At 40.1% G+C, this 26,984-nt stretch overlaps 1 protein-coding gene across 1 annotated transcript in view; it reads right to left on the bottom strand.

Moving 5' to 3' along the window:
* Window positions 1-26,984, bottom strand: part of GRK7 (G protein-coupled receptor kinase 7) — a 76,934-nt gene that overhangs the window by 11,681 nt on the left and 38,269 nt on the right. Inside the window, exons 2-3 of the mRNA XM_089683517.1 lie at window positions 22,648-23,085; window positions 7,175-7,446 (exon numbers count right to left, since the gene is read on the bottom strand). Coding sequence (XP_089539643.1) covers window positions 7,175-7,446; window positions 22,648-23,085 — 710 coding nt within the window. The remainder of the gene's footprint in view (window positions 1-7,174; window positions 7,447-22,647; window positions 23,086-26,984) is intronic.

Here is a 26,984-nt window from a genome sequence, read left to right as displayed (position 1 = left end):
CTGCTAAATACCTTTTTTCATCAGCAGTTAGAACAGTCTTGTGACTGCTATCAGTATCAGCACTGGTTAAAGCTTGTAGGAGGAGTTTTCTCTAGGAGGATGCAGAACCCCTGACCTCTGTATGGACACTGCTGATTGGCTCCGTGCTGATCACATGCACTCTCCCAAGAAAAAAAAAACCCTCTAGCAATACACACAAAATTGAGCATGTGCAGAGTGTCTCTACACAATATGTCTTATCAGGAGATAAGAGGGGGACACTGGAAAAAAGGGAGGAGCAGAGAAATTAGGATCAAACAGCCTTTTTACACAATGCAGAGGATGAACTCCTTAGGTTCCACAGTGAGTATAACAAGCATGCTTTACTGTATATACAGACTGGTTTTACTGTCGTGGGTTTAGTAACACTTTAAGACCAGTACACATGATGAGAAAATGGGACAATGCAAAAATTCTGGTACAACAGAATACAACTTCCCATGTACATAACTACGTTCTAGCATGTAATCAGAAGTGATGTAATGTACGTGTGACCCCTCTTCTAGCCATGCTTAGAGCTAGCCATGATCCACAAGGCTGTCAACATGGTAACAAAGGGGTTTCAATATTTAATAGAAAGGCAAATTGTGACTTATTACGTAATACAAAAAAATGTTCTGTAATACAATATTTGTTTTCATTGCCCCTTTCTTCTTTGGGTTTATTGTTTTGTTTCCGATCATGCATAGTCTTGGTACATTGACTATTTTCATACAAAAACTATACTAATCATATGAAAACTGTTAGTTCTGTTAACAAACAATACACATTTCACTCATGTTTCTTCATAAGCTATTGTCTGAACAGTCGTGATTGGATGTCAGAAGCTGTGTACTGATGATTAGTTTAACAAACGATTGCTGTGAAAGTAGTTATTTTTGTCTGATTTTCTCATCGTGTGTACTAGGCATCAGACTACAAACAGAGCTCATGCCTTAACCTGCGCAGTGCCATGCTGAATGCCTCATGTTTGAACACAAACTGCACCAGACTGTTAAGATGTACTCATTTATTATAGGCAGTGTATACAGGGCAACAAATGACACCATGAAACTACAGGATCAATGCACATCTTATGCAGGTGAAAAAGACAAGATGAAGGTAGGAAGCCTTTCACTACTGCATAGGAGGCAAACATCCTCCCTCCCCAATCATCAAAGTAGTGCTCTATGCCATAATGACTTATCACCCAGCTTGTTAGGGGTTCCAGGAGCATAATGGTGCACTCTGAAAAGTAAAATGTACGCTACATCTCCTGGCTTAGTGTTCTATAGGTTTAAATTTAATCAGATTGCTCTTGGACCTAAGATATCTCTTCCCTATTGCACACTGATGGGTGCCTGTTTTGTGTCTATAGGCCATTCCTGGGTCAATCACATTTTCTAGAACTTTCTCCTAGTTTTAATAGACCAATTACAAACCATGGTGGTAGTCCCATTTTATGTATGTTTTGATATTGGTCAAGTCACTAATATATACATACTGTAAAAACAAAAAAGTCCAAGTGCCGAAACCCCAGATTGTAGGAAGCCAGTTGATTCTCAGCTGCTAATGCCACACTGAAAGAAGTGATAAATAAAATCCAAAAGACCAGGAGACTTAGGCTTGTGGTAAATAATAACCCCACAAAGTACTTCGAAAGGGGTATAAATTTATTCCATAAAAAAAGAATCATTAAAAGAAGCATATAATCCCCTAATGACAGCGGTGAACCCAGTCGACTTGATAAAGCGCATGCTTGCAAAACGCGTTGTGGCAACCAGCTCAGCTTGCAGTTCAGCCTGATACAGTGTCCTACTTCCGCTTCCTCCCAGGACCTGTGACGTCAGTTCCAATGCGCCACAGTCCCTAGTCCGGTCAGCTTGACTCTTGTGATCACCTTGCATTACCATCCATCCCGGTGCAGGGGCTCAGGTGAGCAGATATTCCATCACAGCCACACATTGGGTTCACCGCTGTCATTGGAGGATTATATGCTTCTTTTAATGATTCTTTTTATGGAATAAATTTATACCCCTTTTGAAGTACTTTTTTGGGGTTAATATTTACCACAAGCCTAAGTCTCCTCAGCGCTGGTCTTTTGGATTCTAATATATACACACTACCTTACCTGATAGAGAATCACCCCTATGGTGCAGCTGTCCCTCACCACCTCTAAGCCTGAGACGTGAGCAATCACGAGACAACTGATTACTTAGTTCTCAGGTTTGCTGTGAGCAGAGAGTGGTGACTGTCAATCACCGCTCTCTGCTCTGCCCCTTCAGCACTCAGTGGAGCACCAGGCAGGAGAGGGAGTGGAAGCAACTGGCTCAGGTTCTCGGCATAGCACTGAGAGGCTGAGCCAGCTGCTGGTCAAGAATCTGGGTGGATCCTGACATTATTGTCTGGATCTTTTCACAGACCTGAGCAGGTCTGTGACATCAGCCCACAGCTGACTTTAGCCCCCTGTCGGCTGATTCTGGGTCATAGGGGTGCAAGAGTGTACTCCTGCAACCCACATGAGAAGTATGACAAAACAAGCTTTTCTTCTCTTTTACATTAAGTCAGAGCAGCAGTCTCTACTTGTACATAGCCATTCCCTAATTATGAATATGTGCTAATAAATTCAACATGTGCAGATGGAAATAATGACTTAGTAATGATTTTAATTTACATTTGGCTAAGAATTCTAATTATTAAACCTATAAAAATATACAATATTATTAAGCAAACCAGAAAAGACAGCATGAATAAAAAGTTAGATTTGAAACTCATAATCTGGTGAGAGGTCAAATGTTCAGAAGACAATCTGTTTCTGGTGTACATGTAAACATCTGTGTTTGTTCTCATTTTTTGATTTTCTCAGTATACACCAGATGACACATTCCATAATCCTTTTAAATATATTACATTTTCACTAATCTTACTAAATATGTGTACAAAACGTTGAATAATCACTGACAGCTAAAGTGGTTGATATACCTTGGGAAGTGACTAGCCTCAGGTTATACACAGAGATGAAAGAAAGCCTCCTACATAAGTTGTACCTGTTTATCTGCAGCCCTCTCTTCTCCAAAGTACACGGATCACAGGCTATTTCTCAGCAGCAACGGCTAGGGATCTGATGTCAAACATGCTGCATGGCCAGAGCACAGAGCTCTGTGTAATCTGAGAGCAGAGTGGATGGAGAGGACACACACACACACGCTCATAGAGAAACATACATAGCTGAGGCTGTCAGTCATCCACTGTGAGCTGGAGGGGGATGGAGTTCTCATTCTGTTGTGTCAGCCTAACCTATTAGGAGTGAATCATGCAGATAACTGAGGGATGACAGAGCAGAGAGAAATTACACTTGTTACTTTGGATTGAGGCAAATACACACTATAAAGCGACATGCTTTGTTCATTTTTCATGTTATAGGTTTACAACCACTTTAATGAAAATGGTTAAAGCAGCCAATGGCTCTAAGGGGTGCACAGATGCTACTTTCTTCACCAATCACCTGAAACCTTATATCAGCTTCTGTTTAGCTGGATGTCTCTGTATCCGCCCTTCCTTAAGCAACAGTATCCGGATTTAGTTCTGCATGGCTGCAGTCAGCAATGCTAATTTGTTTTCTTTGGTTTGTTCAGCCACCCCTAAGTTCAGCCTGGCTGTCAGCTTTAGTTTCTGTCAGTAGATGGTGCTACCATCTCTGGTATTAGTGACACAGTAGGTATGGATTATGAGAATGCATATCTTTTCCCAGTAAACCACTAGTAGTTTCCTAAACCAGTGATGCATTATGGGAAATGGTATAAATATTCAAGGCCGACTGATACATGCTCTATTTTCCCCAGGCTCTGGCCTGGGAAGGGTGCAGGTGATGGAACTACTTCTTTAGACCTGTCATGCCTGAAGGGGTCCAGATGTGAGTAGGCCTGGAGTTGAGGCCTGGTGCTGCTGATCTTCACTGGAGGTAGGATGGAGTCCCATGGAGTTTGGCCAACTCTCCTGCAGAAGATTAGAACAGGATGTAGAGCCAGAGGAGGATCCTGCTGGAGGTGTCTGCAGGGCTTTTACAGTGAGGAACAGAAGTATTTGAACACCCTGCGATTTTGCAAGTTCTCCCACTTAGAAATCATGGAGGGGTCTGAAATTCACATTGTAGGTGCATTCCCACTCTGAGAGACAGAATTTAAAAAAAATTCAGGAATTCACATTGTATGATTTTTAAAGAATTTATTTGTCTTGCACTGCTGAACATAAGTATTTGAACACCTGAGAAAATCAGTGTTAATATTTGGTACAGAAGCCTTTGTTTGCAATTACAGAGGTCAAACGTTTCCTGTAGTTCTTGACCAGGTTTGCACACACTGCAACAGGGATTTTGCCCCACTCCTCCATGCAGATCTCCTCTAGATCTGTTAGGTTTCAGGGGTGTCGTTGAGCAACACGGAGTTTCAGCTCCCTCCAAAGATGTTCTATTGGATTTAGGTCTGTAGACTGCCTAGGCCACTCCAGAACCTTTATATGCTTCTTACGGAGCCACTCCTTGGTTATCCTGGCTGTGTGCTTCGGGTCGTTATCATGTTGGAAGACCCAGCCACGACCCATCTTCAATGCTCTGACTGAGGGAAGGAGGTTGTTGCTCAAAATCTCACAATAAATGGCCCCATTCATCCTCTCCTTAATACAGTGCAATCGTCCTGTCCCCTTCACAGAAAAGCACCCCCAAAACATGATGTTACCACCCCCATGCTTGACAGTAGGGATGGTGTTCTTGGGATGCAACTCATCCTTCTTTTTCCTCCAAACATGATGAGTGAAGTTTAGACCAAAAAGTTCTACTTTGGTCTCATCTGACAACATGACTTTCTCCCATGCCTCCTCTGGGTCATCCAGATGGTCATTGGCAAACTTCAGACGGGCCTGGACATGTGATGACTTGAGCAGGGGAACCTTCTGTGCAATGCATGATTTGAAACCATGACGGCGTAGTGTTCTACCGACAGTGACCTTTGAAACTGTGGTCCCAGCTCTCTTCATGTCATTGACCAGCTCCTCCCTTGTAGTTCTGGGCTGATTCCTCACCTTTCTTATCATCAGGGATACCCCACAAGGTGAGATCTTGCATGGAGCCCCAGTCCGAGGGAGACTGACAGTCGTGTTTAGCCTCTTCCATTTTCTAACAATTGCTCCAACAGTTGATCTATTTTCACCAAGCTGCTTGGCAATTGCCCCATAGCCCTTTCCAGCCTTGTGGAGGTCCACAATTTTGTCTCTGGTGTCTTTTGACAGCTCTTTGGTCTTGCCCATGGTAGTAGTTGGCGACTGACTGACTGTGGGGTGGACAGGTGTCTTTAAAGATCTCAGACAGGTGCTACTAAGTTAGATTAATAATTATAAAATAATTAATAATTATAAAATAAGTGGAGTAGAGGTGGACTTTTTAAAGGCACAGTAACAGGTCTTTGAGAGCCAGAATTCTTGCTGTTTCTTAGGTGTTGAAATACTTTATGTTCAGCAGTGCAAGACAAATAAATTCTTTAAAAATCATACAATGTGATTTCCTGAATTTTTTTTTTTAATTCTGTCTCTCAGAGTGGGAATGCACCTACAATGTGAATTTCAGACCCCTCCATGATTTCTAAGTGGGAGAACTTGCAAAATCGCAGGGTGTTCAAATACATCTGTTCCTCACTGTATGTTGGAAACTCATATGTGGGAGTTGGGTACCTCTCCTGGAGAAAAAAGGATGCTGTTGCTTCTGGTGATGATTGCTAGAGAATTCCAACATAGGAGTGCAGGTCTCGACTTAAAGGCTCTTTTCCTTTGAAGTGACTGAGATCTGCTTTAACCTGAGCATCTGCAACCGTAACCATTTGCTCTCCCATGGACTGTGTGATAACATTTTTTTTGTGTTTTCACCTAAAAGTGACTGTTTACATGTCCTACTATGCCTAAGTGATCTGCCCCTGAGGTGAAATGTCAGTCCAGGTCAGGTACTACATCTCCGATTAGGTATGCTTTGTAGTATGACAACATTCAGTATACTTATAAATAGACACACAGAGGCGGCTTGGGAGTGAGCGCGCACGGGTGCACCCAGGGCAAGAAGCTTTCTCCTCTGCAGGGGCGAGGAGTGCTGGCGGGGATCTGAAAAGAGGAGGATTGGGGCTGCTCTATGCCACAGACCAGGTAAAACACAGCAGGTAAGTATGAAATGTTTTTTTTTAATCTGAACCTTTAGAAATGCTTTCAGAAAAGAAAAGAGACCAAATGTTAGAAAGATTTGGGATTTTGCATAGCTGACATAGGTTGTATCCTAACATAGCAGGGCTTTCAAGGGTGTCACTCAGCCACCTATATAAACACATAATGTCGTTGGAACAGTATTTAAGTTTTAGTTCACCCACAATGGGTTAATACATCTAGAACCAAACTACTAGTTTTTGGGTCTTGGTACACTGACTGGAACCCCATCTCTTTCATCCTAGAGATGTTGGGAAGTACTATCAAGGACTGGATGAGATTTAAAGCCCATTTCTGGGAAACTTAAAAATTATCCCTTGCAGTGGGGCTGCACCTGCACTGCAAAAGTTAATTGCTCATTTAGGTCTAGGGGACATTAAAAACAGGATCCACTTACCCACTCCTCTGCACTACTAGACCAATTCCTGCAGTGTCTTCATCCCATGCTCCAGTATTCTAAGGTCTTGACATCACCAAGACCAATGTGGGGTCCATACCCCTGCATTGGATGTGATGGCAGATAGTCCACAGCTGGAGCATGAGGGAGCGCCATCTACTGGGGGAAGCAGAGGATCAAGTAAGATAAAGTGCAAAAACTCTCCTATGGATTAAACAACCTTTGCAGTGCAGACACAGAGTCGCTGCAAGAGATCGTTTTTAAGTTTGCCGCACTTGGGCTTTGCTGAAACATAGTATTTTGGAGGTTTTGTGGGGAGGGCAGTAAGGCACATGGAGCAGATGCTTCTCTCCTGGTTGAGAGCACTTTTTGTTACTTTGTTGTACTGTTGATATATATATATATGTACTGTATTTGTGTATTTGAGTATAAGCACAGTTACTGGACATAAATAATTTGCAAAAGAAGAAATGTTATGTGATTTTTTTTTTGTACACGCAAAGCAAAACAGGCTTTCCTCACCTGCTTCCCAATCGCTCCTCTGGTTTCTTTGCTAAAAAGAGTTTACATATATCTTTAACCTCTGCAGTGAAGTTTGGATGGTTAAATGTAACCGCATCCTCCAGTGTCTTCCGTTTCACCTCGTCCTTGTTTGCCTTCTCCTTTGGATCTCTGAAAGGTGTTTGGGCTGCAACCATCTCATACACACTGCAGCCCATTGCGAACCAATCCACAGGATAAGAGTAGTTCTCGTCTTTCAGAATTTCAGGTGCCATGTAACCGTTAGTCCCAGCCTAGGATACAGAAAGAGACAGCAGTGTTTTGCTGAAAAAATTGTACTACCAGAAAGTATGTAAAATGTATCTATTAAAGAAAGCAAAGAAAAGAAAAAGTAAATATCAGATCAATTGTGAGATCCTGGAAGGAGGCCTGATGAACACTTTTCAGTGTTTTTCTCCATAACATGTTAATAGCTCCTCTCAACCACTTGCCCTCCACCCTATAGCAGAAGTACTGCTACAGGGCGGCAGGGCTGCACAAAATCACATGTATATTTCTCCAGACAGGGGGCACGTGCGCGCACTGGCCTACCCACGCAGCTATTGGCGGCTAGAGATGTCAATCACCAGGTCCTGGCCGGCGATTCCTGGACCAGAACTCGGCGATTGTCGGGAAAAGCTGACAGGGGAGAGACCTGTGTGTAAACAGCACAGCAGAGAGATACAAAACAGCATGTTTCCCTAGTAAAACACAGCACAAAGTTAACCCTATGATCGCCCCAGATGTTAACCCCTCCCTGCCCAGTGCCATTAGTACAGTGTCAGGGTTTATTTTAGCACTGATCACTGTATTAGTGTCACTGGGGATGTCAGTGGCAGTTAGTTAGTACCCACCCAGTGTCAGAATGCCCGCCACAGTCCTGCAGTCCCGATATAAGTTGCTGATCACCGCCATTACTAGTATAAAAAAAAAAAAAAAAAATTCTAGTATATATACCATTTCTAGATGCTATAACTGTCACGTAAACCAATTAATTCACACGTATTGGGATTTTAGCAAAGATATGTAGCAGAATACATTTTGGCCTAAATTTATGACAACATTTAATTTTTAACATTTTTTTATTGGATATGTTTTATAACAAAAAGTCAAAAATATTCTTTTTTTTGTTTATAGCGCAAAAAATTAAAAATGCAGAGGTGATCAAATACCACCGAAAGAAAGCTCTATTTGTGGGGAAAAAAGATATAAATTTAATTTCTGTACAGCATTGGATAACCGCACAATTATCAGTTAAAGTAACGTAGCACCGTATTGCAAAAAATGGCCTGTTCAGGAAGGGGGGGGGGGGGGAACCTCTGGAGGGCAAGTGGTTAAAAAGGCTGGATCTAGAAAATGTAAGTTCTTATTCTGAGTTAGGTTTGGGCCTACCAGTCTACCATTTTATTTCATGGTTTTTGTTATTGAAGACCAATTGCACATAGACAAATTCACTAGTAAACCAAAAGTGTACATGATCTGTACTGTAATCTTCCTATAGATGGCGAGATGGAAGCGGAGTATATATTGATATGTGGACCCTTCTCAAAACAGTATGGTGGTCTTAAAAAAAAATTACTGTATAAGAGTGCTTGGTCTATTTTACATTTTTACAAACATTTAAACTTGACTAAGGCCCCTTTCACACAATTGGTCCGATCTGGTCTGCCTGTCCATTTTTCAGGTGGATCCAATCAGACTCTCCATTCTCCTCTATGAAGCTGCAGATATAAATGGACATGTGTCAATTTACTCCTGCCTACCTCCAATCTAATCTGCGGAAGGGAATCCATTCCCCTCTGTCTGGGCAGATCAGATCAGAGGGCAGTTGGGTGTAAACAGACAGTCTGTGCACACCCAGCCACCCATGGAGCAGAGTAGGCTGTGTCCATGTCAGATCTGCATAAACGGACCTGTCATTCCTCTGTTTTGCTCAGCAGGGGCTCCACGTACACATCCCCCACTGAGCAAAGCGAAGTCCACCCTGTGTGAAAGGAGACTAAGGTAGAACAGATGTCCCCAGCCATTGCCCCATTACCTGCTAGGCCATCCCAAACCAACTCTCATAACATACCCCAGTTAAATCAGACCAAAGTTAAATCAAATGGCCATAGCAGCCATTTATTAACCCCTTTATGACAAAGGGTAAAACAAGTCCTAATGCATATATATATATATTATGTGGTCCAACAGATAAAGACCCACTTCTATGAGGCTGCATGTATGCATATGCACGGTGGGAAGTGGTTAAAATATAACCAAAATTCCAAAACATTACTTTAAAACAGACACAGGATAAAGGTTGTGGGTCTTTGAAGACACCATGAGTAAATTTGGAAATAAAATCTCTTTTTCTCCAGATGTAAAGAGTGCCCCCTTGTCCTCTGGGATGACCTTAACTCTACACCAAGTTCACTATATGAACCACTGATGTATTTATACATGTTGATCATATCCCCACTTAATTCCTCTTCTCAAATGAAAATAAATTCAGGTCAGCTAATCATTCCTCATAGCTGAGCTCCTCCATGCCTCTTATCAGTTTAGTTGCCCTTCTCTGTACTTTCTCCAGTTCCTCAATGTTCTTTTTGTGAATTGGTGCCCAAAACTGAACTGCATATTCCAGATGAGGTGTTACTAATGATTTGTACAGGGGTAATATGATATCTCTCTCTCTTTGCAGTCCATACTTCTCTTAATACAAGAGAGGATTTTGCTTTCACTGGAAACCGCAGCTTGGCATTGCATGCCATTATTAAGCTTATGATCTACCAGAACTCCCAGATCCTTCTCCACCATTGATTCCCCCAGTTGTACCCCCCCCCCCTAGTATGTATGATGCATGCATATTCTTAGCCCCCAAATGCATAACTTTACATTTATCAACATTAAATCTCATTTGCCACACAGTTGCCCAATTCAGCAGTGCATTGAGGTCAGCTTGTAAGTTTTTTTTCTAGCAAGAACTCATCTATGTGGTCATTTAAAAAAACTCTTGAGTATCTTCCCAACTTTTGAAGTTAAACTAACAGGTCTATAATTACTTGGCAAAGATTATGACCCTTTTTTAAATATAGACACCACATTGGCCTTACATCAATCCAGTGGTACTATGCCAGTCATTATAGAGTCCCTAAAAATTAGAAACAGTGGCTTTGAAACAGCAGAGCTCAATTCTTTTAGAACTCGTGGGTGTAAGCAATCTGGTCCAGGTACCTTATTCACCTTTATTCTATCTAAATAGTTCTGGACCATATCAATTTTGATCCATTGTGGATCACCCCCATTATGGACATGAGCTCCCCCATGCTCCTTTGTATACACAGAGCCGACGAAGGTATTTAAATAAATTTGCCTTCCCCTTGTCCCCAGTCACCCACTCCAGAATATTTTATATAGGGCCTACATACTCAGACCTGACCTTTTAACTATTAATATATTTGAAGAATTTCTTTGCGTGTGTCTTACTCTCTTTTGCAATCTGTCATTCGTTTTGAATTTTTGCAGTCTTGATTTCTTTTTTACATATTCTGTTATATTCCTTGTAACAATTAAATGATAATAGTGTGCTTACATTTTCATATATTTTAAAAGTCCTTTTCATATCATTTATAGTTTTTTAACTTTGGCCGTGAGCCATATAGGTTTTATTTTAGCCTTTTCAACTTGTTACCCATATAAATATATTTTGCAGTGTGTTTGCAGAGAGTCGTTTTGAGGAATTTCCATCTTTGTTCTGTATTACTCAGTGCCAATATTCCCTCCAAGCCCTCAGCCTTGGAAAATTTGCTCTCTTAAAGTTGAGTGATTTTATCTGTCTAGTATGTGCTTGTTGTTCACAGCTAACATTAAATTAAACTGTGTTATGGTCACTGCTACCCAGATGCTCTTTTATATGGACATTAGTAATACGCTCTGCATGGTTTGAGATTACCAAGACCAGCAGAACATCATTCCTAGGCCTCTATGAACTGTACCATAAAATTGTCTTGTAATAGGTTTATAAAATTTTGCCTTTTAGCTATTCCTGCAGTGCCATTACTCCAGTCAATTTTGGGTAGTTAAAATCCCCTATTATCACTATCCCAGTCCTTTCAGTCCTTTCTATCTTTTCAAGTAGCTGAGTCTCCACTTCCTCATTAACACTTGGTAGCCTATAACAAACTCCAGTGTAGTACACACACCCATATGCAATTCCACCCATAATGCTTCAGCCTCCTCTCCATCAACTAGATCCTCTTTCACACTCATTTTGAGATCACTTCTCACATAGAGACAGACACCACCACCTTTCCGCTTTACTCTGTCTCTCCAAAAGAGAGCATAGCCAAGAATATTAATATTCACGTCAAGTGAAGACTAAAGCTATTTTGCTTGCCAGACTTCTGGCATTGGTAAACAAACACTTTAATTCATTGTCACATTTTACACACACGTATTTTGCATATTTTTTATTTTAGTAGAAATAGTACCATTTCCAATGGTTGTTTGTAACATGGCAACCTTTTTATCATCTGCCATAGCCCTCACCCCATCTTTCCCCATTCCACCCACCATTAAAGATTGACCCCTGTCTGACCCATTATAATCTAATTCACCCTCCCCCCTCAATCCTAGTTTAAATACCCCTCCAGCCGTCCCATAAATCTCTCCCCCAGCACAGCAGACTTACTTCAATTTAGGTGCAAACCATCTTTAGTATATAGGTTGTACCCTAATGAAAAGTCAACCCAGTGCTCTAGAAACCCAATACCATCCCTCTAACACCAGGTCTTTAGCCATGCATTCAGTTCTCTAATCTCCCCCTGTCTTTGCTGTGTTGAGCATGGCACAGGCAATATTTCATATTTTTGGAGGTCCTTTCCTTCAGCTTGCAGGCTAGTTCTTTGAATTGATTCTTAACCACCTCCCGTCTGGCCGTTTTATATAAACGGCCGGACGGTGGCACTGCAGGGTCGGGTGGCCGTCTATAAACGGCCTCCCCGCACCCTGCTTGTGCGCGCTCCCTGGGAGCGCGCAGCATCGCGATCCAGTGCCCGCTGTGTCCTCTGGACACAGTGAAACACCGATCGTCGGACGGGACCTCTGTACAAGGTCCCGATCATGTGATCACTGATTGGCCAATCAGTGATCACATGCAAAGTAGTAAGCAAGATGTCACTTCTGACATCATTGCTTACTACGTGTGAAATCTGTGAATGATCACAGAGGTCACATGGTACAAGGCTATTCACAAAAGCCTTGTACCATGTGACAAGCTGTGACCAATCACAGCTCACTCAGTACTTCTCAATGAGTGCAAGAATGCACACAGAGAGAAAGAGAAATGATTGCTTTTACATCCTATATGGGTGTAAAAGCAATCAGTGTAAAAAAAAAAAAAAAAATCTTCATCACCCCCCACAAGTAGTACAGTGTCACCATGGTGACACTGTACTGCTAGGGTGACAGTATGTAAAAAAAATAAAATAAAATAATAATATAAAAAAATAGAATAAAAATGTAAAAAAAATGTTTAAAAATTATAATTTTTGCTTATAAACTAAATTGGATTTTTTTTTTCTTACTAAAAAGATAACGGAATAAATTTTGGCTAAGATTTATGATGAAATATTATTTATTTGCAAAATTTTATAAAAAAAACACTTTTTTTCAAAATTTTTGGACATTTGATTTACATAGCAAAAAAAATACAAATCCCAGTGGTGAATAAATACCACCAAAATAAAGCTTTATCTGTCTCAAATAAATGGTAAAAAATTCATTTGGGTACAGTGTTACATGACCACGCAATTGTCATTCAAAGTGTGATAGCGCTAAAAGCTGAAAATTGCCCTGGTCAGGAAGGGGGTAAAAGTGTCCGATCTGGAAGTGGTTAAGGAGCCTTCACCTTCAATTTGTTCTGTTGTTGGTTCTAACATGGACCAAAACAGCTGGGTCATGCCCAGCCCTTCCCAGTACTTTATCAACTTGGTCCACTACATGCCGAACCCTGGCACTAGGTAGACAGCAAACCATTCAGTTGGGGCTATCTTGGCAACAAATTATTTTATCAGTCCTTCTGATTATAGAATCCCCTATTACCACCAACTGTCTAGGCCTTCCTGCACTACCCTCACCACCCCTACTACATGGGCTGCTCACCCTGGCTGTTAGGAATAGCAATAACATCCAGAGCTGCCACCTCTGAGTTTTCACTCAGTTTGGCTTGTATGTGTGTGTGTTTTACCATGCACATGGACTAATGTGAATTCAGAAGACTAGGTTCACACTAGAGCTGCTGCATAATTATGCATCTTTCGGTGTGTTTTGTAGCATATTTCTACACATTTTTTCTGCATTTTCATGCTTCATGCATTTTTGTTTTCGCAAGTGACTACCAATATCTGTTGTGATAGTTTTGATTCTAGGAGGAAGAGATGGGGTTCAAGCACAAAACTACACCAACAATGTATATATGCTATGGGAAAAAGCGCTGTATAGTACCAAATGAAGCACATGCACCATTTCAAAATTTGCACTGCACCATGTTGCATTGATATGAACAGGCACCATAGAGAATAATCTGATTTCCATTGTTGTGCATTGCAGAAAGATGGCAGGTGCATGACAAATCGCACTAGTGGAAGCTTAAAGTCAGTGGTACAGATATGACCTTTATATGAGATAATATAGCTAGGCTGAGTATGTTTCAATACATTTTTATTAACTTTAGGAAACAGTTATAATTAATAGACCTTTTTTTTGTTTCACATATTATTTTCTTAATGGTACAGAAAGTGAATGGTTTTCAGGTGTGATTCTTGATCATGCCATTGCACACAACAAGTCACATCATTCCCCCAGCTGACAACAGGTTGTAAAAGATAATCTGTTTTTTTTTACATAGTTCATAAGAAATGGTCATTAAACCTGGTTAAAGCCAACAAGCTGGAAAATCTCCCTGTGTGATATTGAGTATCTAGGATAGCCTGAGGCAATCAATTTTGCAAGATGCAGTTTAGCAATGGATTTATAATTTATTATTATTATTTATGCAGGATTTATATAATGCCCACAGTTTGTTCAGCTCTTTGTAAAACAAAGCAAAGCAGTACAGTTGCAGTACAATTTAAGACAAGAAGCTAGGGGGACCATGCTCATAAGAGCTTACAATATAAAGGGAAATTGTACAAAAGGTAGTCGTTGTAGGGGTGAGTTGTTTAAGAAAGTAAGATCCAGTTCTAGCTATAGGCAGAATAGGCGTGCCTGAACAGATGAGTTTCTAGGGAACACCTAAAGATAAACAAAGTAGGAGACAATCATACAGGTTGGGGGGCAGTAGGTCTTGAGAGGAGTGAAGTGGACAGTTTGATATTTTGAGATGAGGCTGGTGATGTAGACGGGGGCAGAGTTATGGATGGCTTTGTAAGTTGTTAATATTTTATTTGTTGGGCGGTCAGAAGCCACTGAAGGGTTTGGAAGAAAAATGCAATGTGCTTTGAGCAGTTGGTAAGTTGGATGAGGCTGGCAGCAATATTTATAGTACACCCAAAAAGGTGATATACTGTGTAGAGGTAGGCCACTGAGTAGGGAGCTACAGTAGTCAAGAAAAGAGATAACAAGAGAGGGAATTAGTAGCTTGGTCACGTAGTTAGTTAAGAAGGAGCATGTTTTGGAAATGTTATGGAGGTGAAAGCAGCAAGATTTGAACAGTGATTGGATGTGCCAACAGGGCTTTTTATGTATTGGGGTGATCAGATTATGTTTTAGAAGGGAAGAGGAAATGCCAGTAGAGAGGGAGGGATTAAAGATGGGAGTATAAGAATTTAGAATAGAGCAAGAAGGTGAGTGAAGTAGTTTTGAGGGAATGGGATCCAAGGGGCAGGAGGTTGGTGTCATAAAAGTTTAGGACATCAGAGAAAACTGCAGCGACAGTGTCAAAAGAGAATAGTGTTGAATGTGGTGGGACAGATGGCATGTTAATTGGGGAAGATAACTGGACAGTGGCAATTTCATTACTTATTGAATCTCTATTATTTTTGGAATGACTGGCAATGCCCTGGGCTGTGAATGAGTTAGTGGGTGTAGGCAATGAGAGTTAAAGGTACAAAAGAGTTGATAAGGCCCAGGTGTGAGGGTATTATTAAGAATCCTATACTAGGTGTTTGGCAGCCTAGAGAGAGGAACTATATTTAATGAGATCAGCTTTTGGAGCTGCTTTGGGCTCCATCCACAATAGCTTAAAAAATGCTGCTCCTAGAGGAGTTTAGCTTTTTGCCTGTAGAAGCAACTAATGTTATCCTCTATGTCCATGCACATTAGATTGTTTAAAGGCATATTTTAAGTTCAGCATTTAGAGGCAGAAAAAAAACCTTTGGTTTTGCTTTTTTGATAACTGTTTTCTGGCAGAAAAAAACACTAAACGTGCCTAAATGCTAGTACAAAAAATGCTCGATATAAGCGTGTTTTTTTTCTGCCAAAGGCACTGGAATTTATTTATTTTTATTATTTTTATTAAGTACATCTTACAAAACCAACATAACATTGTTATATAATTATCAATCATTATTACAATTTTCCAGAAAACAAAGAAATATCTGCACTCTTTTGTATAGTTGCCAACAAGGGCTGCAAGGATAGGATGAACAAAAGGGGTGAGAGTGGACATCCCTGCCTTGTTCCATTATACATTTCAAAAGGTTGCGATAATGAGTCATTGATCTTCACTGCTGTCGAAGGATGGCTATATAAAGATTTGATCCACTGAATCATCTTAAGTCCTAGTCCTATCGCCTCTAAAGTACTAATCATAAATCCCCAATCTACCCTGTCAAACGCTTTTTTCAGCATCTATTGACAGAACTATAACTGGGGATTTCCCTTCTTGCTTTTTTGTAGGAGGAGCAATGATCTCAGGCCATTATCTCTACTTTCTCTTCCTGCTATAAACCCCACTTGATCTAAATGTATCCATTCTGGCATTAGGTCTTTCATCCTACTAGCAATAACTTTTGCCTATAATTTCGTATCTATATTTAATAATGATATTGGTCTATAGCTGGCACATTGGGACAGATCTCATCTTTGTCTTCTTTAGGTATAATTGTTATATATTCCAACGACGACTCTTTCCTTATTTGCATTCCTTCTCCTAATGCATATATATATATACACACACACACACACACATTTTCGGCACTAGTTGTTCTTTGAATTTCCTATAGTATCTCACCGTGTATCCTTCTGTCCCTGAGCTCTTCCCTGCTACTGTACTTCTTAGTGCTACTTGTACTTCTTGTGTAATTGGTCTTTCTAACATTGCCAATGACATTGCCAATCTTTCTTCTTCTTCTAATCTGGGTAGTGCTGCTGTTTCTAAGTATAACTGAATTTTTTTACTCCTATCTCCCTCTATCTCTTTTGGATTCTTTAGAAGTAACCACATATATGGAACTATAATATTTTTCGAATACACTAGGATTTTTTAGTTGAATAAACTATTTCTCCTGTTTTATTTCTAATTTTCTCTATAAAATTTATTGATTTCTTTTTTCTTACCATCTTTGTCAAGTATTTTCCCAGTCTATTCCCCCAATGATATCTTTCTCTTGACACCATATTGAAAGCCCTGTTTGTCTTCTGTTCCACTAGATTACTTAATTCTTCTCGCTTTAGTATTATCTTTTGTTGTACTTCAGATTCTATTATTTTTTTGTGTAATTGTTATAATTCATATAAATCCTTTGTTAGCATTTGTATCTTTTCCAACCGTTTCCATAAGGACTGGGATGGGGTGGTGGGAGGTGTACATAGACAGAGCCTTACCCCAATTAGAGGGATCGACAGTGGGACTATTCCCACAACAGATCCAAGGGCTAGGAATGAGCTATTAGTTTTTAAGGGGAGGAGGTGGGGGGGGTGAGATGGAGGGGGGAAGAGGGTGGGGAAGGAACAGGTGGCAGGGAAGAGAAGAAAGATCTATCTAGTAGTTCCCCAAAGTATCAGATTTATTATACCGAGACCTACCCCAATATGGACTTGAAGAAAAGAGGCTTTAATATAAAGGATGGTGGATAAGAACATAGCTAACTTTATGACCTATAATGTAAAAGGTTTGAATACCCTGATAAAAAGACATAAGATCTTAAGGGAAATTGACCAAAATTCAATTGATGTAGAATTAGGTTACAATCAAGAAACTATGTGGTTTGGTATTACGCTGATTCACCAATAAAGCGAACGAAAGGTATAGCCATTGGGATTGCAAAAAATTGCTGGATGATCATGGCAAATCTCTGTTGTTTCCTTGAGATAAGGTTAAATAACACACTTATTGATAAAGAAGTGAATGTGACATTCACTATACAGTCACAGGGTTAATCACTCCTTGACCACTTGCCTCCTGAGGATTTACCCCCCTTCCTGACCAGGCCATTTTTTGCATTACTGTGCTGCGTTACTTTAACTGACAATTGCGCAGTCATGTCCAAGCTGCACCCAAATGAAATTTATGTCCTTTTTCCCACAGATTGAGCTTTCTTTTGATGGTATTTGATCACCTGCGCATTTTTTATTTTGTGCCCTATAAAGAAAAAAAGTGAACATTTTGAGAAAAAAACTAAATTTTGGACTTTTTGCTATTAAACATGTCCATTAAAAAAAAATTTAAAAATCCAATTTCGTCAATTGAGGCCAAAATGTATTCTGTTACTTGTCTGTGCTAAAAAAAATCCCAATACATGTAAATTAATTGGTTTATGTGAAAGTTTTAGTGTTTACAAATGATAGTATATATATTGGGATTTATTTTATTTTTTATTTTTACTAGTAATGGCCACGATCAGCGACTTATAGCGGGACTGCGGCGAGCATTCTGACACTGGGAGGAACTGACTTGGTGTTACTGACATCCCCAGTGAAACCAATACAGTGGTCAGTACTCATAAAAAGCAAGGACACTGTACTAATGGCACTGGGCAGGAAGGTGTTAACATGAGCCGCAGCCGTGAATGGCGGTGCGGGTAGGGCGCATGCCCCCTACCCAGAAATGTAAAATCACGTATATAAACGTGATTTTGCGCACCCTTACCGCCCTGCAGCAGTATTTCATTCAAATTTGCATACCCTGGCAGAAACAGTGAAATGTTGGCATTATTATTGAAAATATGACGGATCATGACAAAACATTGTCTTTTATTTAAGGATAGTGATCATATAAAGCCATTTATTATCACATAGTTGTTCCTTTTTAAATCATAACGATAACAAAAATCACCCAAAATGCTCTGATCAAAAGTTTACATACCCTGGAATGTTTGGCCTTGGTACAGACACACACTTCTTAAAATGGCAATCAAAGGTTAACTTCCCACACCACTGCATGTACAGCCCTCAATGTTGCCCGGTCAATGGTGTCCCCAGTGCTGAGAAAATACAGGCAGATACCTATCCATCATGTCATACCATTAAGGAGGCATGTGATTGACCCCAAATTAATTCTACAGCAGGCCAATAACCCCAAACAAACAGCCAATGCCATTAAGAAATATCTTCAGTGTAAAGAAGAACAAAGAGTCCTGGAAATGATGGTTTGGCTACTACAAAATCCTGATCTCAGCATTAACGAGCCTGTCTGGAAATACATGAAGAGACAGAAGGATCTGAGGCATCCTACATCCACAGAAGATCTGTGGTTAGTTCTCCAAGATGTTTGGAATAACCTACCTGCCGAGTTCCTTCAAAAATTGTCTACAAGTGTACCTAGAAGAATTGATGATGTTTTGAAAGCAAAGGGTGGTCACGCCAAATATTGATTTGATTTTGATTTCTCTGTTCATTTCCTTTTTTTTCTTTACTCGATTTGTTAATTGATAAAAATAAATATTAACACTTCTATTTTTGAAAGCATTCTCAATTTACAGCATTTATTCACAACTGCCTAAGGCCTCATGCACACTGGACATTTTAGAAATGCCAGGAACGTTAATTGTAGAATGCCATGTTAAAAAACACCATTTTTGTCACTTTTTTAGTGTTTTTGCTTTAGCGTTTTTCAGTGTTTTTTAGCGTTTTTCAGTGTTTGCGTTGTTAGCATTTTTTAGCAAAACTATATTCCCACAAAAGCTTGAGGCTCAAAAAACATAAACGCCAGATAGCCCCGGCTTTTAGCGTTTTGCAGAATTAGAACGTGCTAGAGTTAGAGCATTTTTTTGCACAGTAATGTATGTTTGCTACATATGATTTAAAAACAATATTTGTTTCACACAGATGTACTTTTTGATCATTTTCTGAAACATTTACATATTTATCTATTATGAATGTTGAAAGAGTAGCCATCCAAAAAAAGCTGTATTCTTATTTCTGATGTCCAGTATGTTCTAAAATGTATTTATTGTTTATTAAATCCAAGACTGTAATTCCTCCTACCTGAGAGTTGTTGATGCTCTTAATTTCTATGACTCCTTTGTATCTCATGTTAAAGGAATATCCCTCTATTACAATAAACTTGGCAATAAAAGGTAAAAAGAACTTGGTAAAGAGTTTTCAAATCAGACACGGATGTTAGCTATCAGATCTATATATAAGACAGCCCAATTCACCAATCACTGGGAGCTCCTGCAAAAACTTCTGCATAGGTGGTACCTGACACCAAACTCTCTAATTAATCCTCTAGCTACTCCTTATTGATGGAGATCATGTGGCTCCATTGACTCTGTTGACTTTCTGTGCCAAATTTGTGGGTATTGCAAGTATCTACAAACATTTTGGAAGCAATTATTTAGGCTGCTCTCTGATGTCATAAACAAACCCTTCAAACCCTAGAATTAGATATGCTCCATCTCAATATAACTGCATTTTTTACACCTTCTAGAACAATCATTTTACATTTTTTACTCACAGCTAAATCTCATATAACAAGTAACTGGAATGTATCTGCCCTTCTCATTAGAGAAGTTAATTTGCTATGTTCATTCAAACTTATATTTGCATGCAAAAACACTCCTACACAAACTTCTACCATTTATGGCAACAATCACCCTCTTTGTAGAACTAAATTTGAAGAGTCATTCTTGCATACGACAGATTGGCTACATCAGTAAAAGGTAGAGAATGAGTATAAGGACTACATTTTCAGAATAAATGCTAGTTCTTCTGGCTTGCATGGTATTTTGTTTATGGCTTCAATTTTATTTTAAAATAAACCAGTTTATGAAACTCATTTATGATTGCTGAAGCATTACTAAAGTACTGCAAGCTCCATTGTGTAACCAACCAGTATTCAATTTACTGAGGTTGGATAAATGAAAGATGTAATCTGATTGGCTGTTAAAGGTTACTGCATATTGTCCAATATACTTTCCATGTTTAAAATATCAGCAGAATGTCAGTTAGTGCACAGTTTTTAATGAAAACCAAGACTATGCTTGTTATAACCTTAGCTTTTGCCAATAGAGGCACTTTTAATATGGCAATTTACCAAGGAATTCACTATTGAACACAATGTCCCTCAGGACTAGGGCAACATTTAAGTCTAATATGCATATAATTATGATCTTATTGATATCTGGCACAGTGTTTCTTGGCTGGAACTTTTCACAAAAAAAGACTTTACAACGCTCTGTTGCCAAGTACAGTAATGTTGGAGCAATTAGTAAACATTTTAGAGAGAAGCTATTACTGAAAGAGAACACCGGGGATCAATACTCTGAAAACTACAGAGTTTAAATGAGGATGAACCTTGTTTGAGCCAATATTGCTCATACATCTAAAACTGCTGAATAGAACCTAAGACTGCATATCCCACATGGTAATAGTGTCTAATAATGTCTATTTAAAGTAAAACCAAAGACAAAACATTTTTTTCATATTGGATAAAGGGTGAATCTCCCTGACAGGAACAGAGACAACAAAAAAAAATAGACAGATGTTCTAATCCCTCTCCATTCTATGCAATACTAGAAAAAATACCTTTAGTTATACTTTAATATCACAAGTAGTGGCACTGATAGAAAAATGCTCATAACAGGAATAAAAACTATCATCACACAGTGAGGTTAGCCTAAAGCAGCTCATATGTGCAGCAAATTTCTTTCCTGAAACCATGGGTCCTCTTCTGGTGGAGTCTATCCCTTGCTATCAGCTCTCCAGGTAGATTCCCCAGTGTGGGAATCTACCTGGAGAGCTGTGACCCCTACTGACCATTATTAGGTGATTCTAAAGCTAACTTCCCTACAGATTCTTGTTCCTTTATGTACTATCTCTTTTTTCCACATGCTTTCCTAAACTTGATATAAAAAACGCAGAGTGTTTTTCACTACCTCAATCAACTTCCCTGTTAGAAATAATTTCTTTTTATATGACCATACTATATCCATTTCTTTGAGTTCATTGGAATTGATTATACTCTCATTAAAATCTCACTTTCAGGCAGTACTATCTTCTGTCATCTCCAACATCATAACATTTTGTGCATCCATTTTTATCAACTGTATTATACTACTAATATGCTAGAACATGTCTTCATTCATTCTTTCATGGTTTAAACTTTAGAAGTCTACCAATGAACTGGCTGGCCTGGCACCACACCTAATTTTGCTGAATCCTGATGCCTGACCCACCAACTTCTGTTCTAGCTTCTCTAATGCTTCTCTTCTCTGTCAGTCCCTCCACTGGCTGCCATTGACACACAGAATTCAGTTCAAACTTCTGGCTCTGCAAGGCTTTCTCCAGTCTAGCTCTTCCATACTCTTTTGCCAATTTTCAGATACTATACCAAGAATAATCTCCACTCTCTATTTTCATAATTTCATTACAGTCTTGCCTCCAAGTCTTCTCGGAAGCCTTTCTACTTCCCTTGAACTCCCTTCCACATGTCACTCAGCACTCTGTGATCCTTTAAACCTCTTAAAACTCATATCTTCAGACAAGTGAGCTAAGTCTCTTCATTGGAGAGCTCTGTTTCCTCCTCTGCTATCTTACAAGAGTTTATAACTGTACTTGATTATGCTTCTGATGACCCACACTCTGAGGATTGGCATCAGCAGCCTCCTAACACATAGAAAAAGTGTGAGAGTTTCTGTGCTCACAAAAAAGACAGCATTACAGGTGCAGCATTATTGTATTATCATGCTATTCACCTAATGTAGTCAACTCCCTTTTAGGCCTGCCACTCTAAAGGTACTCCCTTGCATATATCAGTATTATGTAACAGAAAATTAACAGTTACAAGCCAGTACCAACAGAGGTGTTCTAGCATAAATGTCTCATATATTATGTAAACTGGCAGCTGAGTAGTTCTCAAATGGTTAATTGGCAAAATCTTCTTACCATCTGCCCTTAAAATTAAATAGCCACATAAGGTCTTTAGCGAAGGCCAAATCCAAAGGAATTAAGACTTGCTCTTATAATACGAAGGAAAATAGATCACTTCTTCAGGAAAGGCATGTCAGTAGCCAGAGAAGATTGTTACCTACCCTGGTGGTGATGGCTTGTCCTTCCTTCACCTTAACAGCAAGTCCCAAGTCAGAAAGACGGCAGTTGCCATTGTCATCTAGAAGAACATTTTCTGGCTTCATATCCCGGTAAAGGATTTTAAGAGAGTGAAGATGCAGGATGCCACAGCAAATCTGTGCTGAATAAAACATCACCCTCTTAGTCTCTAGTCCTTTTTCTCCTACATTGTAGATATGAAATTTGAGGTCTCCACCATTCATAATGGTCATCACTAGGCACAAGTGAGTTTTAGACTCATATGCATAGGCCAAAGAGACAATGAAGGGGCTGTGAACCTTCTCAAGGATCTCCTTCTCCAGCAAGGCCATTTTCTCCCCATTTTTCTTCTTGAGACGTTTCTTGTCCAGTTTTTTACAAGCATACATCTGACCTGTGTTCTTCACTTGTATAGCACACACCTGCAAACACACAAGAACAATGTTTGAAGGACTTCAAATATACAGAATTCTGCCATATCTATCTATCTATCTATCTATCTATCTATCTATCTATCTATCTATCATACCAGCCTTCCTCCAGCAGGGTTAGGATACTTCTAACTTACCACCAATGTAAAGGGGTGATTTTCCAGTAACCATAAATGAAAAAGGGGATTTCTCCATCAACCATCTATGACCATCACAGTCATTTTCCATATCACCTACATAATTTTAGGATAAATACTAGGTACAGCTCTTGTTCTTAGCCAGGCTACTTGCAATCAGATCTCCAGTATTGCCAAAGCATAACTCACAACCCAGAACACATAAATAATATTTGCAGTGTTAGTGGCCACCTACCTGTTTCTATGTTATATGCAGTTGTAAATTTGACTCTCATCCAGTGTGACTTCTATGGTACTTACCTGGCAACATATGAGGCCCAACACCAATAGGGGTGTTTATAATAAGTGGCAAAACTACCACTGAGCACTAAGTTTCACCAAACTGAACATGACCTACATTTTGGTAATCATTATTAAGTGTGAGGCCAACAGAAGGCTACTTATGCTCAGGAATGGCATGCACAGGCTATCAATAATACAAACCGTGATAGGAATTGAAACAGATTCTTTGGAGTTCCTTTGGATAAAAAGAGTTTGGACTGGAAACCCATTAGGACACCACCTTTTACAGCATTGTTAAGTTTTGATCCTTGCCATATTTTTCCTCTGTCTGTCCCACATGCATCAGTCATCTGCCTTGCCAACAAAACTAATCCACCCACATCCAGCACCTACTAAGTTCCTAATTTGCCAGCACTGTCTCGCATGCACACTCTGGTAGTGAGAGCCCTTTCTTAATTTTTCTTTCTATTATGAAAAGTCTAATCTGACCCTCTTATCCGTTGGGTCCACTTGCCACATCAAAGGATTCACAGTCATACCTACATTGGTACCTACAGGGTGTTCACCACACAGAATGATATGTTTTCATACCATATGGAGATACTGCAATGGCCAGATTTCACAGCAAAAGTGTTTTGTGCTCTAAATGTGAACTTTTGCATTTATATACATACGTTTTGAAGCCAGTATTGTTATGTAGGCAATCATATAATTTTTTTTATATTGTACTAAACAGAGACAAGGAAGATAAAAGAAGATAAAGCACTATGTGGGAATTCTTCTTTTACATGGTCTAAACTGGAGGAGCAAAAGGGGAGAAGAAGAGATAGGAGATTGACCCCCCTAGGACGAGGGGGATATCCGTATCCATCCACCTAGCCCTTACAGCTCAGAAGAATCTGGGAGGCCACCGAGTGACGAATCACACTTCTCTGTCTAGCAATCTAATGGACGTGTCTGGGTTTGGCAGTTGCCAGGAGAACAGTACTTGCCTGACTGCACTGTGCCAAGTGTAAGTTTGGTGGAGAGGGGATTATGGTGTCGGGTTGTTTTTCAGGGGTTGGGCTTGGCCCCTTAGTTCCAGTGAAGGGAACTCTTAAGGCGTCAGCATATCAAGTCATTTTGGACAATTCCACGCTCCCAACTTTGGTGAAACTGTTTGGGGATGGCCTCTTTCTGTTCCAACATGACTGTGCACCAGGACACAAAGATGAGCAAGTTTGGGGTGGAGGAGCTTGATTGGCCTGCACAGTGTCCTGACCTCAACCCGAAAGAACACCTTTGGAATGAATAAGAGCAGAGACTGAAAGCCAGGACTTCTTGTCCGCTATCAGTGCCTGATATCACAACTTGGCTTCTTGGAGAATGGTCAAACATTCCCATAGACACACTCCTAAACCTTGTGGACAGCTTTTACAGAAGAGTTAAAGCTGTTATAGCGTGGGCCAATTCAATTTTGAACCCTATGAACTAAGACTGGGATGCTATTAATGTTCATGTGCGTGTAAAGGCAGGCATCCCAATACTTTTGGCAAAATAGTGTATATAAGCACTTTATGGACAGGAGTGACATCTGTGCCCAGCATATTATGTATTTTTGGAGGTCAAGGTGCATCTCTAGGAGTACAAAGCACATGCACATATACAGTTGTGACCAAAATTATTCAACCCCCACTGAAATTGAGTGTTTTGGCCAGTTTGACATTGCTTTTGATCATTCAGTCATCTTGCTTACATTTACATTAAAGAGGCACTTGTAGGTCAGACAAATATAACATAACAGTTATAATGAAATAACCACAAATGTCTTTTCTGTGCTCACAGCATTATCAGTTTTATTCAACCCCCAAGTGACATTCAATCTTAGTACTTAGTACAGCATCCTTTTACAGTTATAACAGCTTTTAAACGTGAAGCATAGCTTGACACAAGTGTCTTGCAGCGATCTACGGGTATCTTCGCCCATTCTTCATGGGCAAAGGCCTCCAGTTCAGTCACATTCTTAGGCTTGCGCACTGCAACTGCTTTCTTTAAGTCCCACCAGAGGTTCTCAATCGGATTTAAGTCTGGTGACTGCGATGGCCACTCCAAAATGTTCCAGCCTTTCCTCTGCAACCATGCTCTAGTGGACTTGGAGGTATGCTTGGGATCATTGTCCTGTTGAAAGGTCCAACGTCTCCCAAGCCTCAGGTGTGTGACGGACTGCATCACGTTTCCATCCAATATCTCCTGGTACTGAAGAGAATTCATGGTACCTTGCACACGCTGAAGCTTCCCTGTACCTGCAGAAGCAAAACAGCCCCAAAGCATGATTGACCCTCCACCATGCTTCACAGTAGGCAAGGTGTTCTTTTCATCATAGGCCTTGTTCTTCCTCCTCCAAACATAGCGTTGATCCATGGGCCCAAACAGTTCTAATTTTGTTTCATCAGTCCACAGAACACTATCCCACAACTTTTGTGGTTTGTCCACATGGCTTTTGGCATACTGCAGTCGACTCTTCTTATTCTTTGGAGACAGCAAGGGGGTACGCCTGGGAGTTCTGGCACGGAGGCCTTCATTACGCAGTGTGCGTCTTATTGTCTGGGCTGAAACTTCTGTACCCACATCTGACAAATCTTTTCTCAGTTCCTCAGCAGTCACACGGGGACTTCTCTCCACTCTACGCTTCAGGTAGCGCACAGCAGTCGAAGTCAGCATCTTCTTTCTGCCACGACCAGGTAGCGTTTCAACAGTGCCCTTTGCCTTGAATTTGCGAATGATGCTTCCTAAGGTGTCTCTTGGTATGTTTAACATCTTTGCAATCTTCTTATAGCCATTGCCCTTCCTGTGAAGAGAAATCACCTCTTCTCTTGTCTTCCTGGACCATTCTCTTGCCTTCACCATGTTTGTAACCACACCAGTAAATGTCTAGAAGGAGCTGAGTATCACAGTCATTTTAAAGCTGCCTAATTGGTGCTTATTATGCTTGATTGCTGCTCGGTGACATCCACAGGTGTTTTCAATACCTGATGGAAAGCACCTGTATGAACCTCTGTTCTTCAGAGTGGTAGTCTTTAAGGGGTTGAATAATTGTGGCAATGAAGAAACCACATAAGAACCATTTACTACTGTATTACATAAACAATTGATGTCATTTTAGTTGCATTTGGGTAGTTACAACGTCCTTGTAGGATTTGATTCTGAATACAATTCCAAATGTACACTATAGTCCCTAAACCCCTTTACAGCATTGGGGGTTGAATAATTTTGGTCACAACTGTACCTCTACTCTCTAAAATAAAGTGAATGGTTCATTTACTCTCTTGGCCTCCAAAACTCTGCTCTCTCCTGGTTCTCCTCCTACCTATTGCAGCACTCCTTCAGCTTTACCTATAACTCTGTCTCCTCCTCTCCACTTCCTCTTTCTGTAGGGGTCCCTCAAGGTTCTCTCTTTGTACCCCTTTTCCTTTTTCATCTACACCTCCTCCC

This window comes from Staurois parvus, unplaced genomic scaffold, assembly GCF_062004578.1.
Source record: "Staurois parvus isolate SC_StPar_1 unplaced genomic scaffold, SC_StPar_1.0 ptg000312l, whole genome shotgun sequence".
NCBI lineage: Eukaryota > Metazoa > Chordata > Amphibia > Anura > Ranidae > Staurois > Staurois parvus.
The sequence above is the reverse complement of the archived record's forward strand: the minus strand, read 5'-3'. Positions and strand labels throughout refer to the sequence as shown.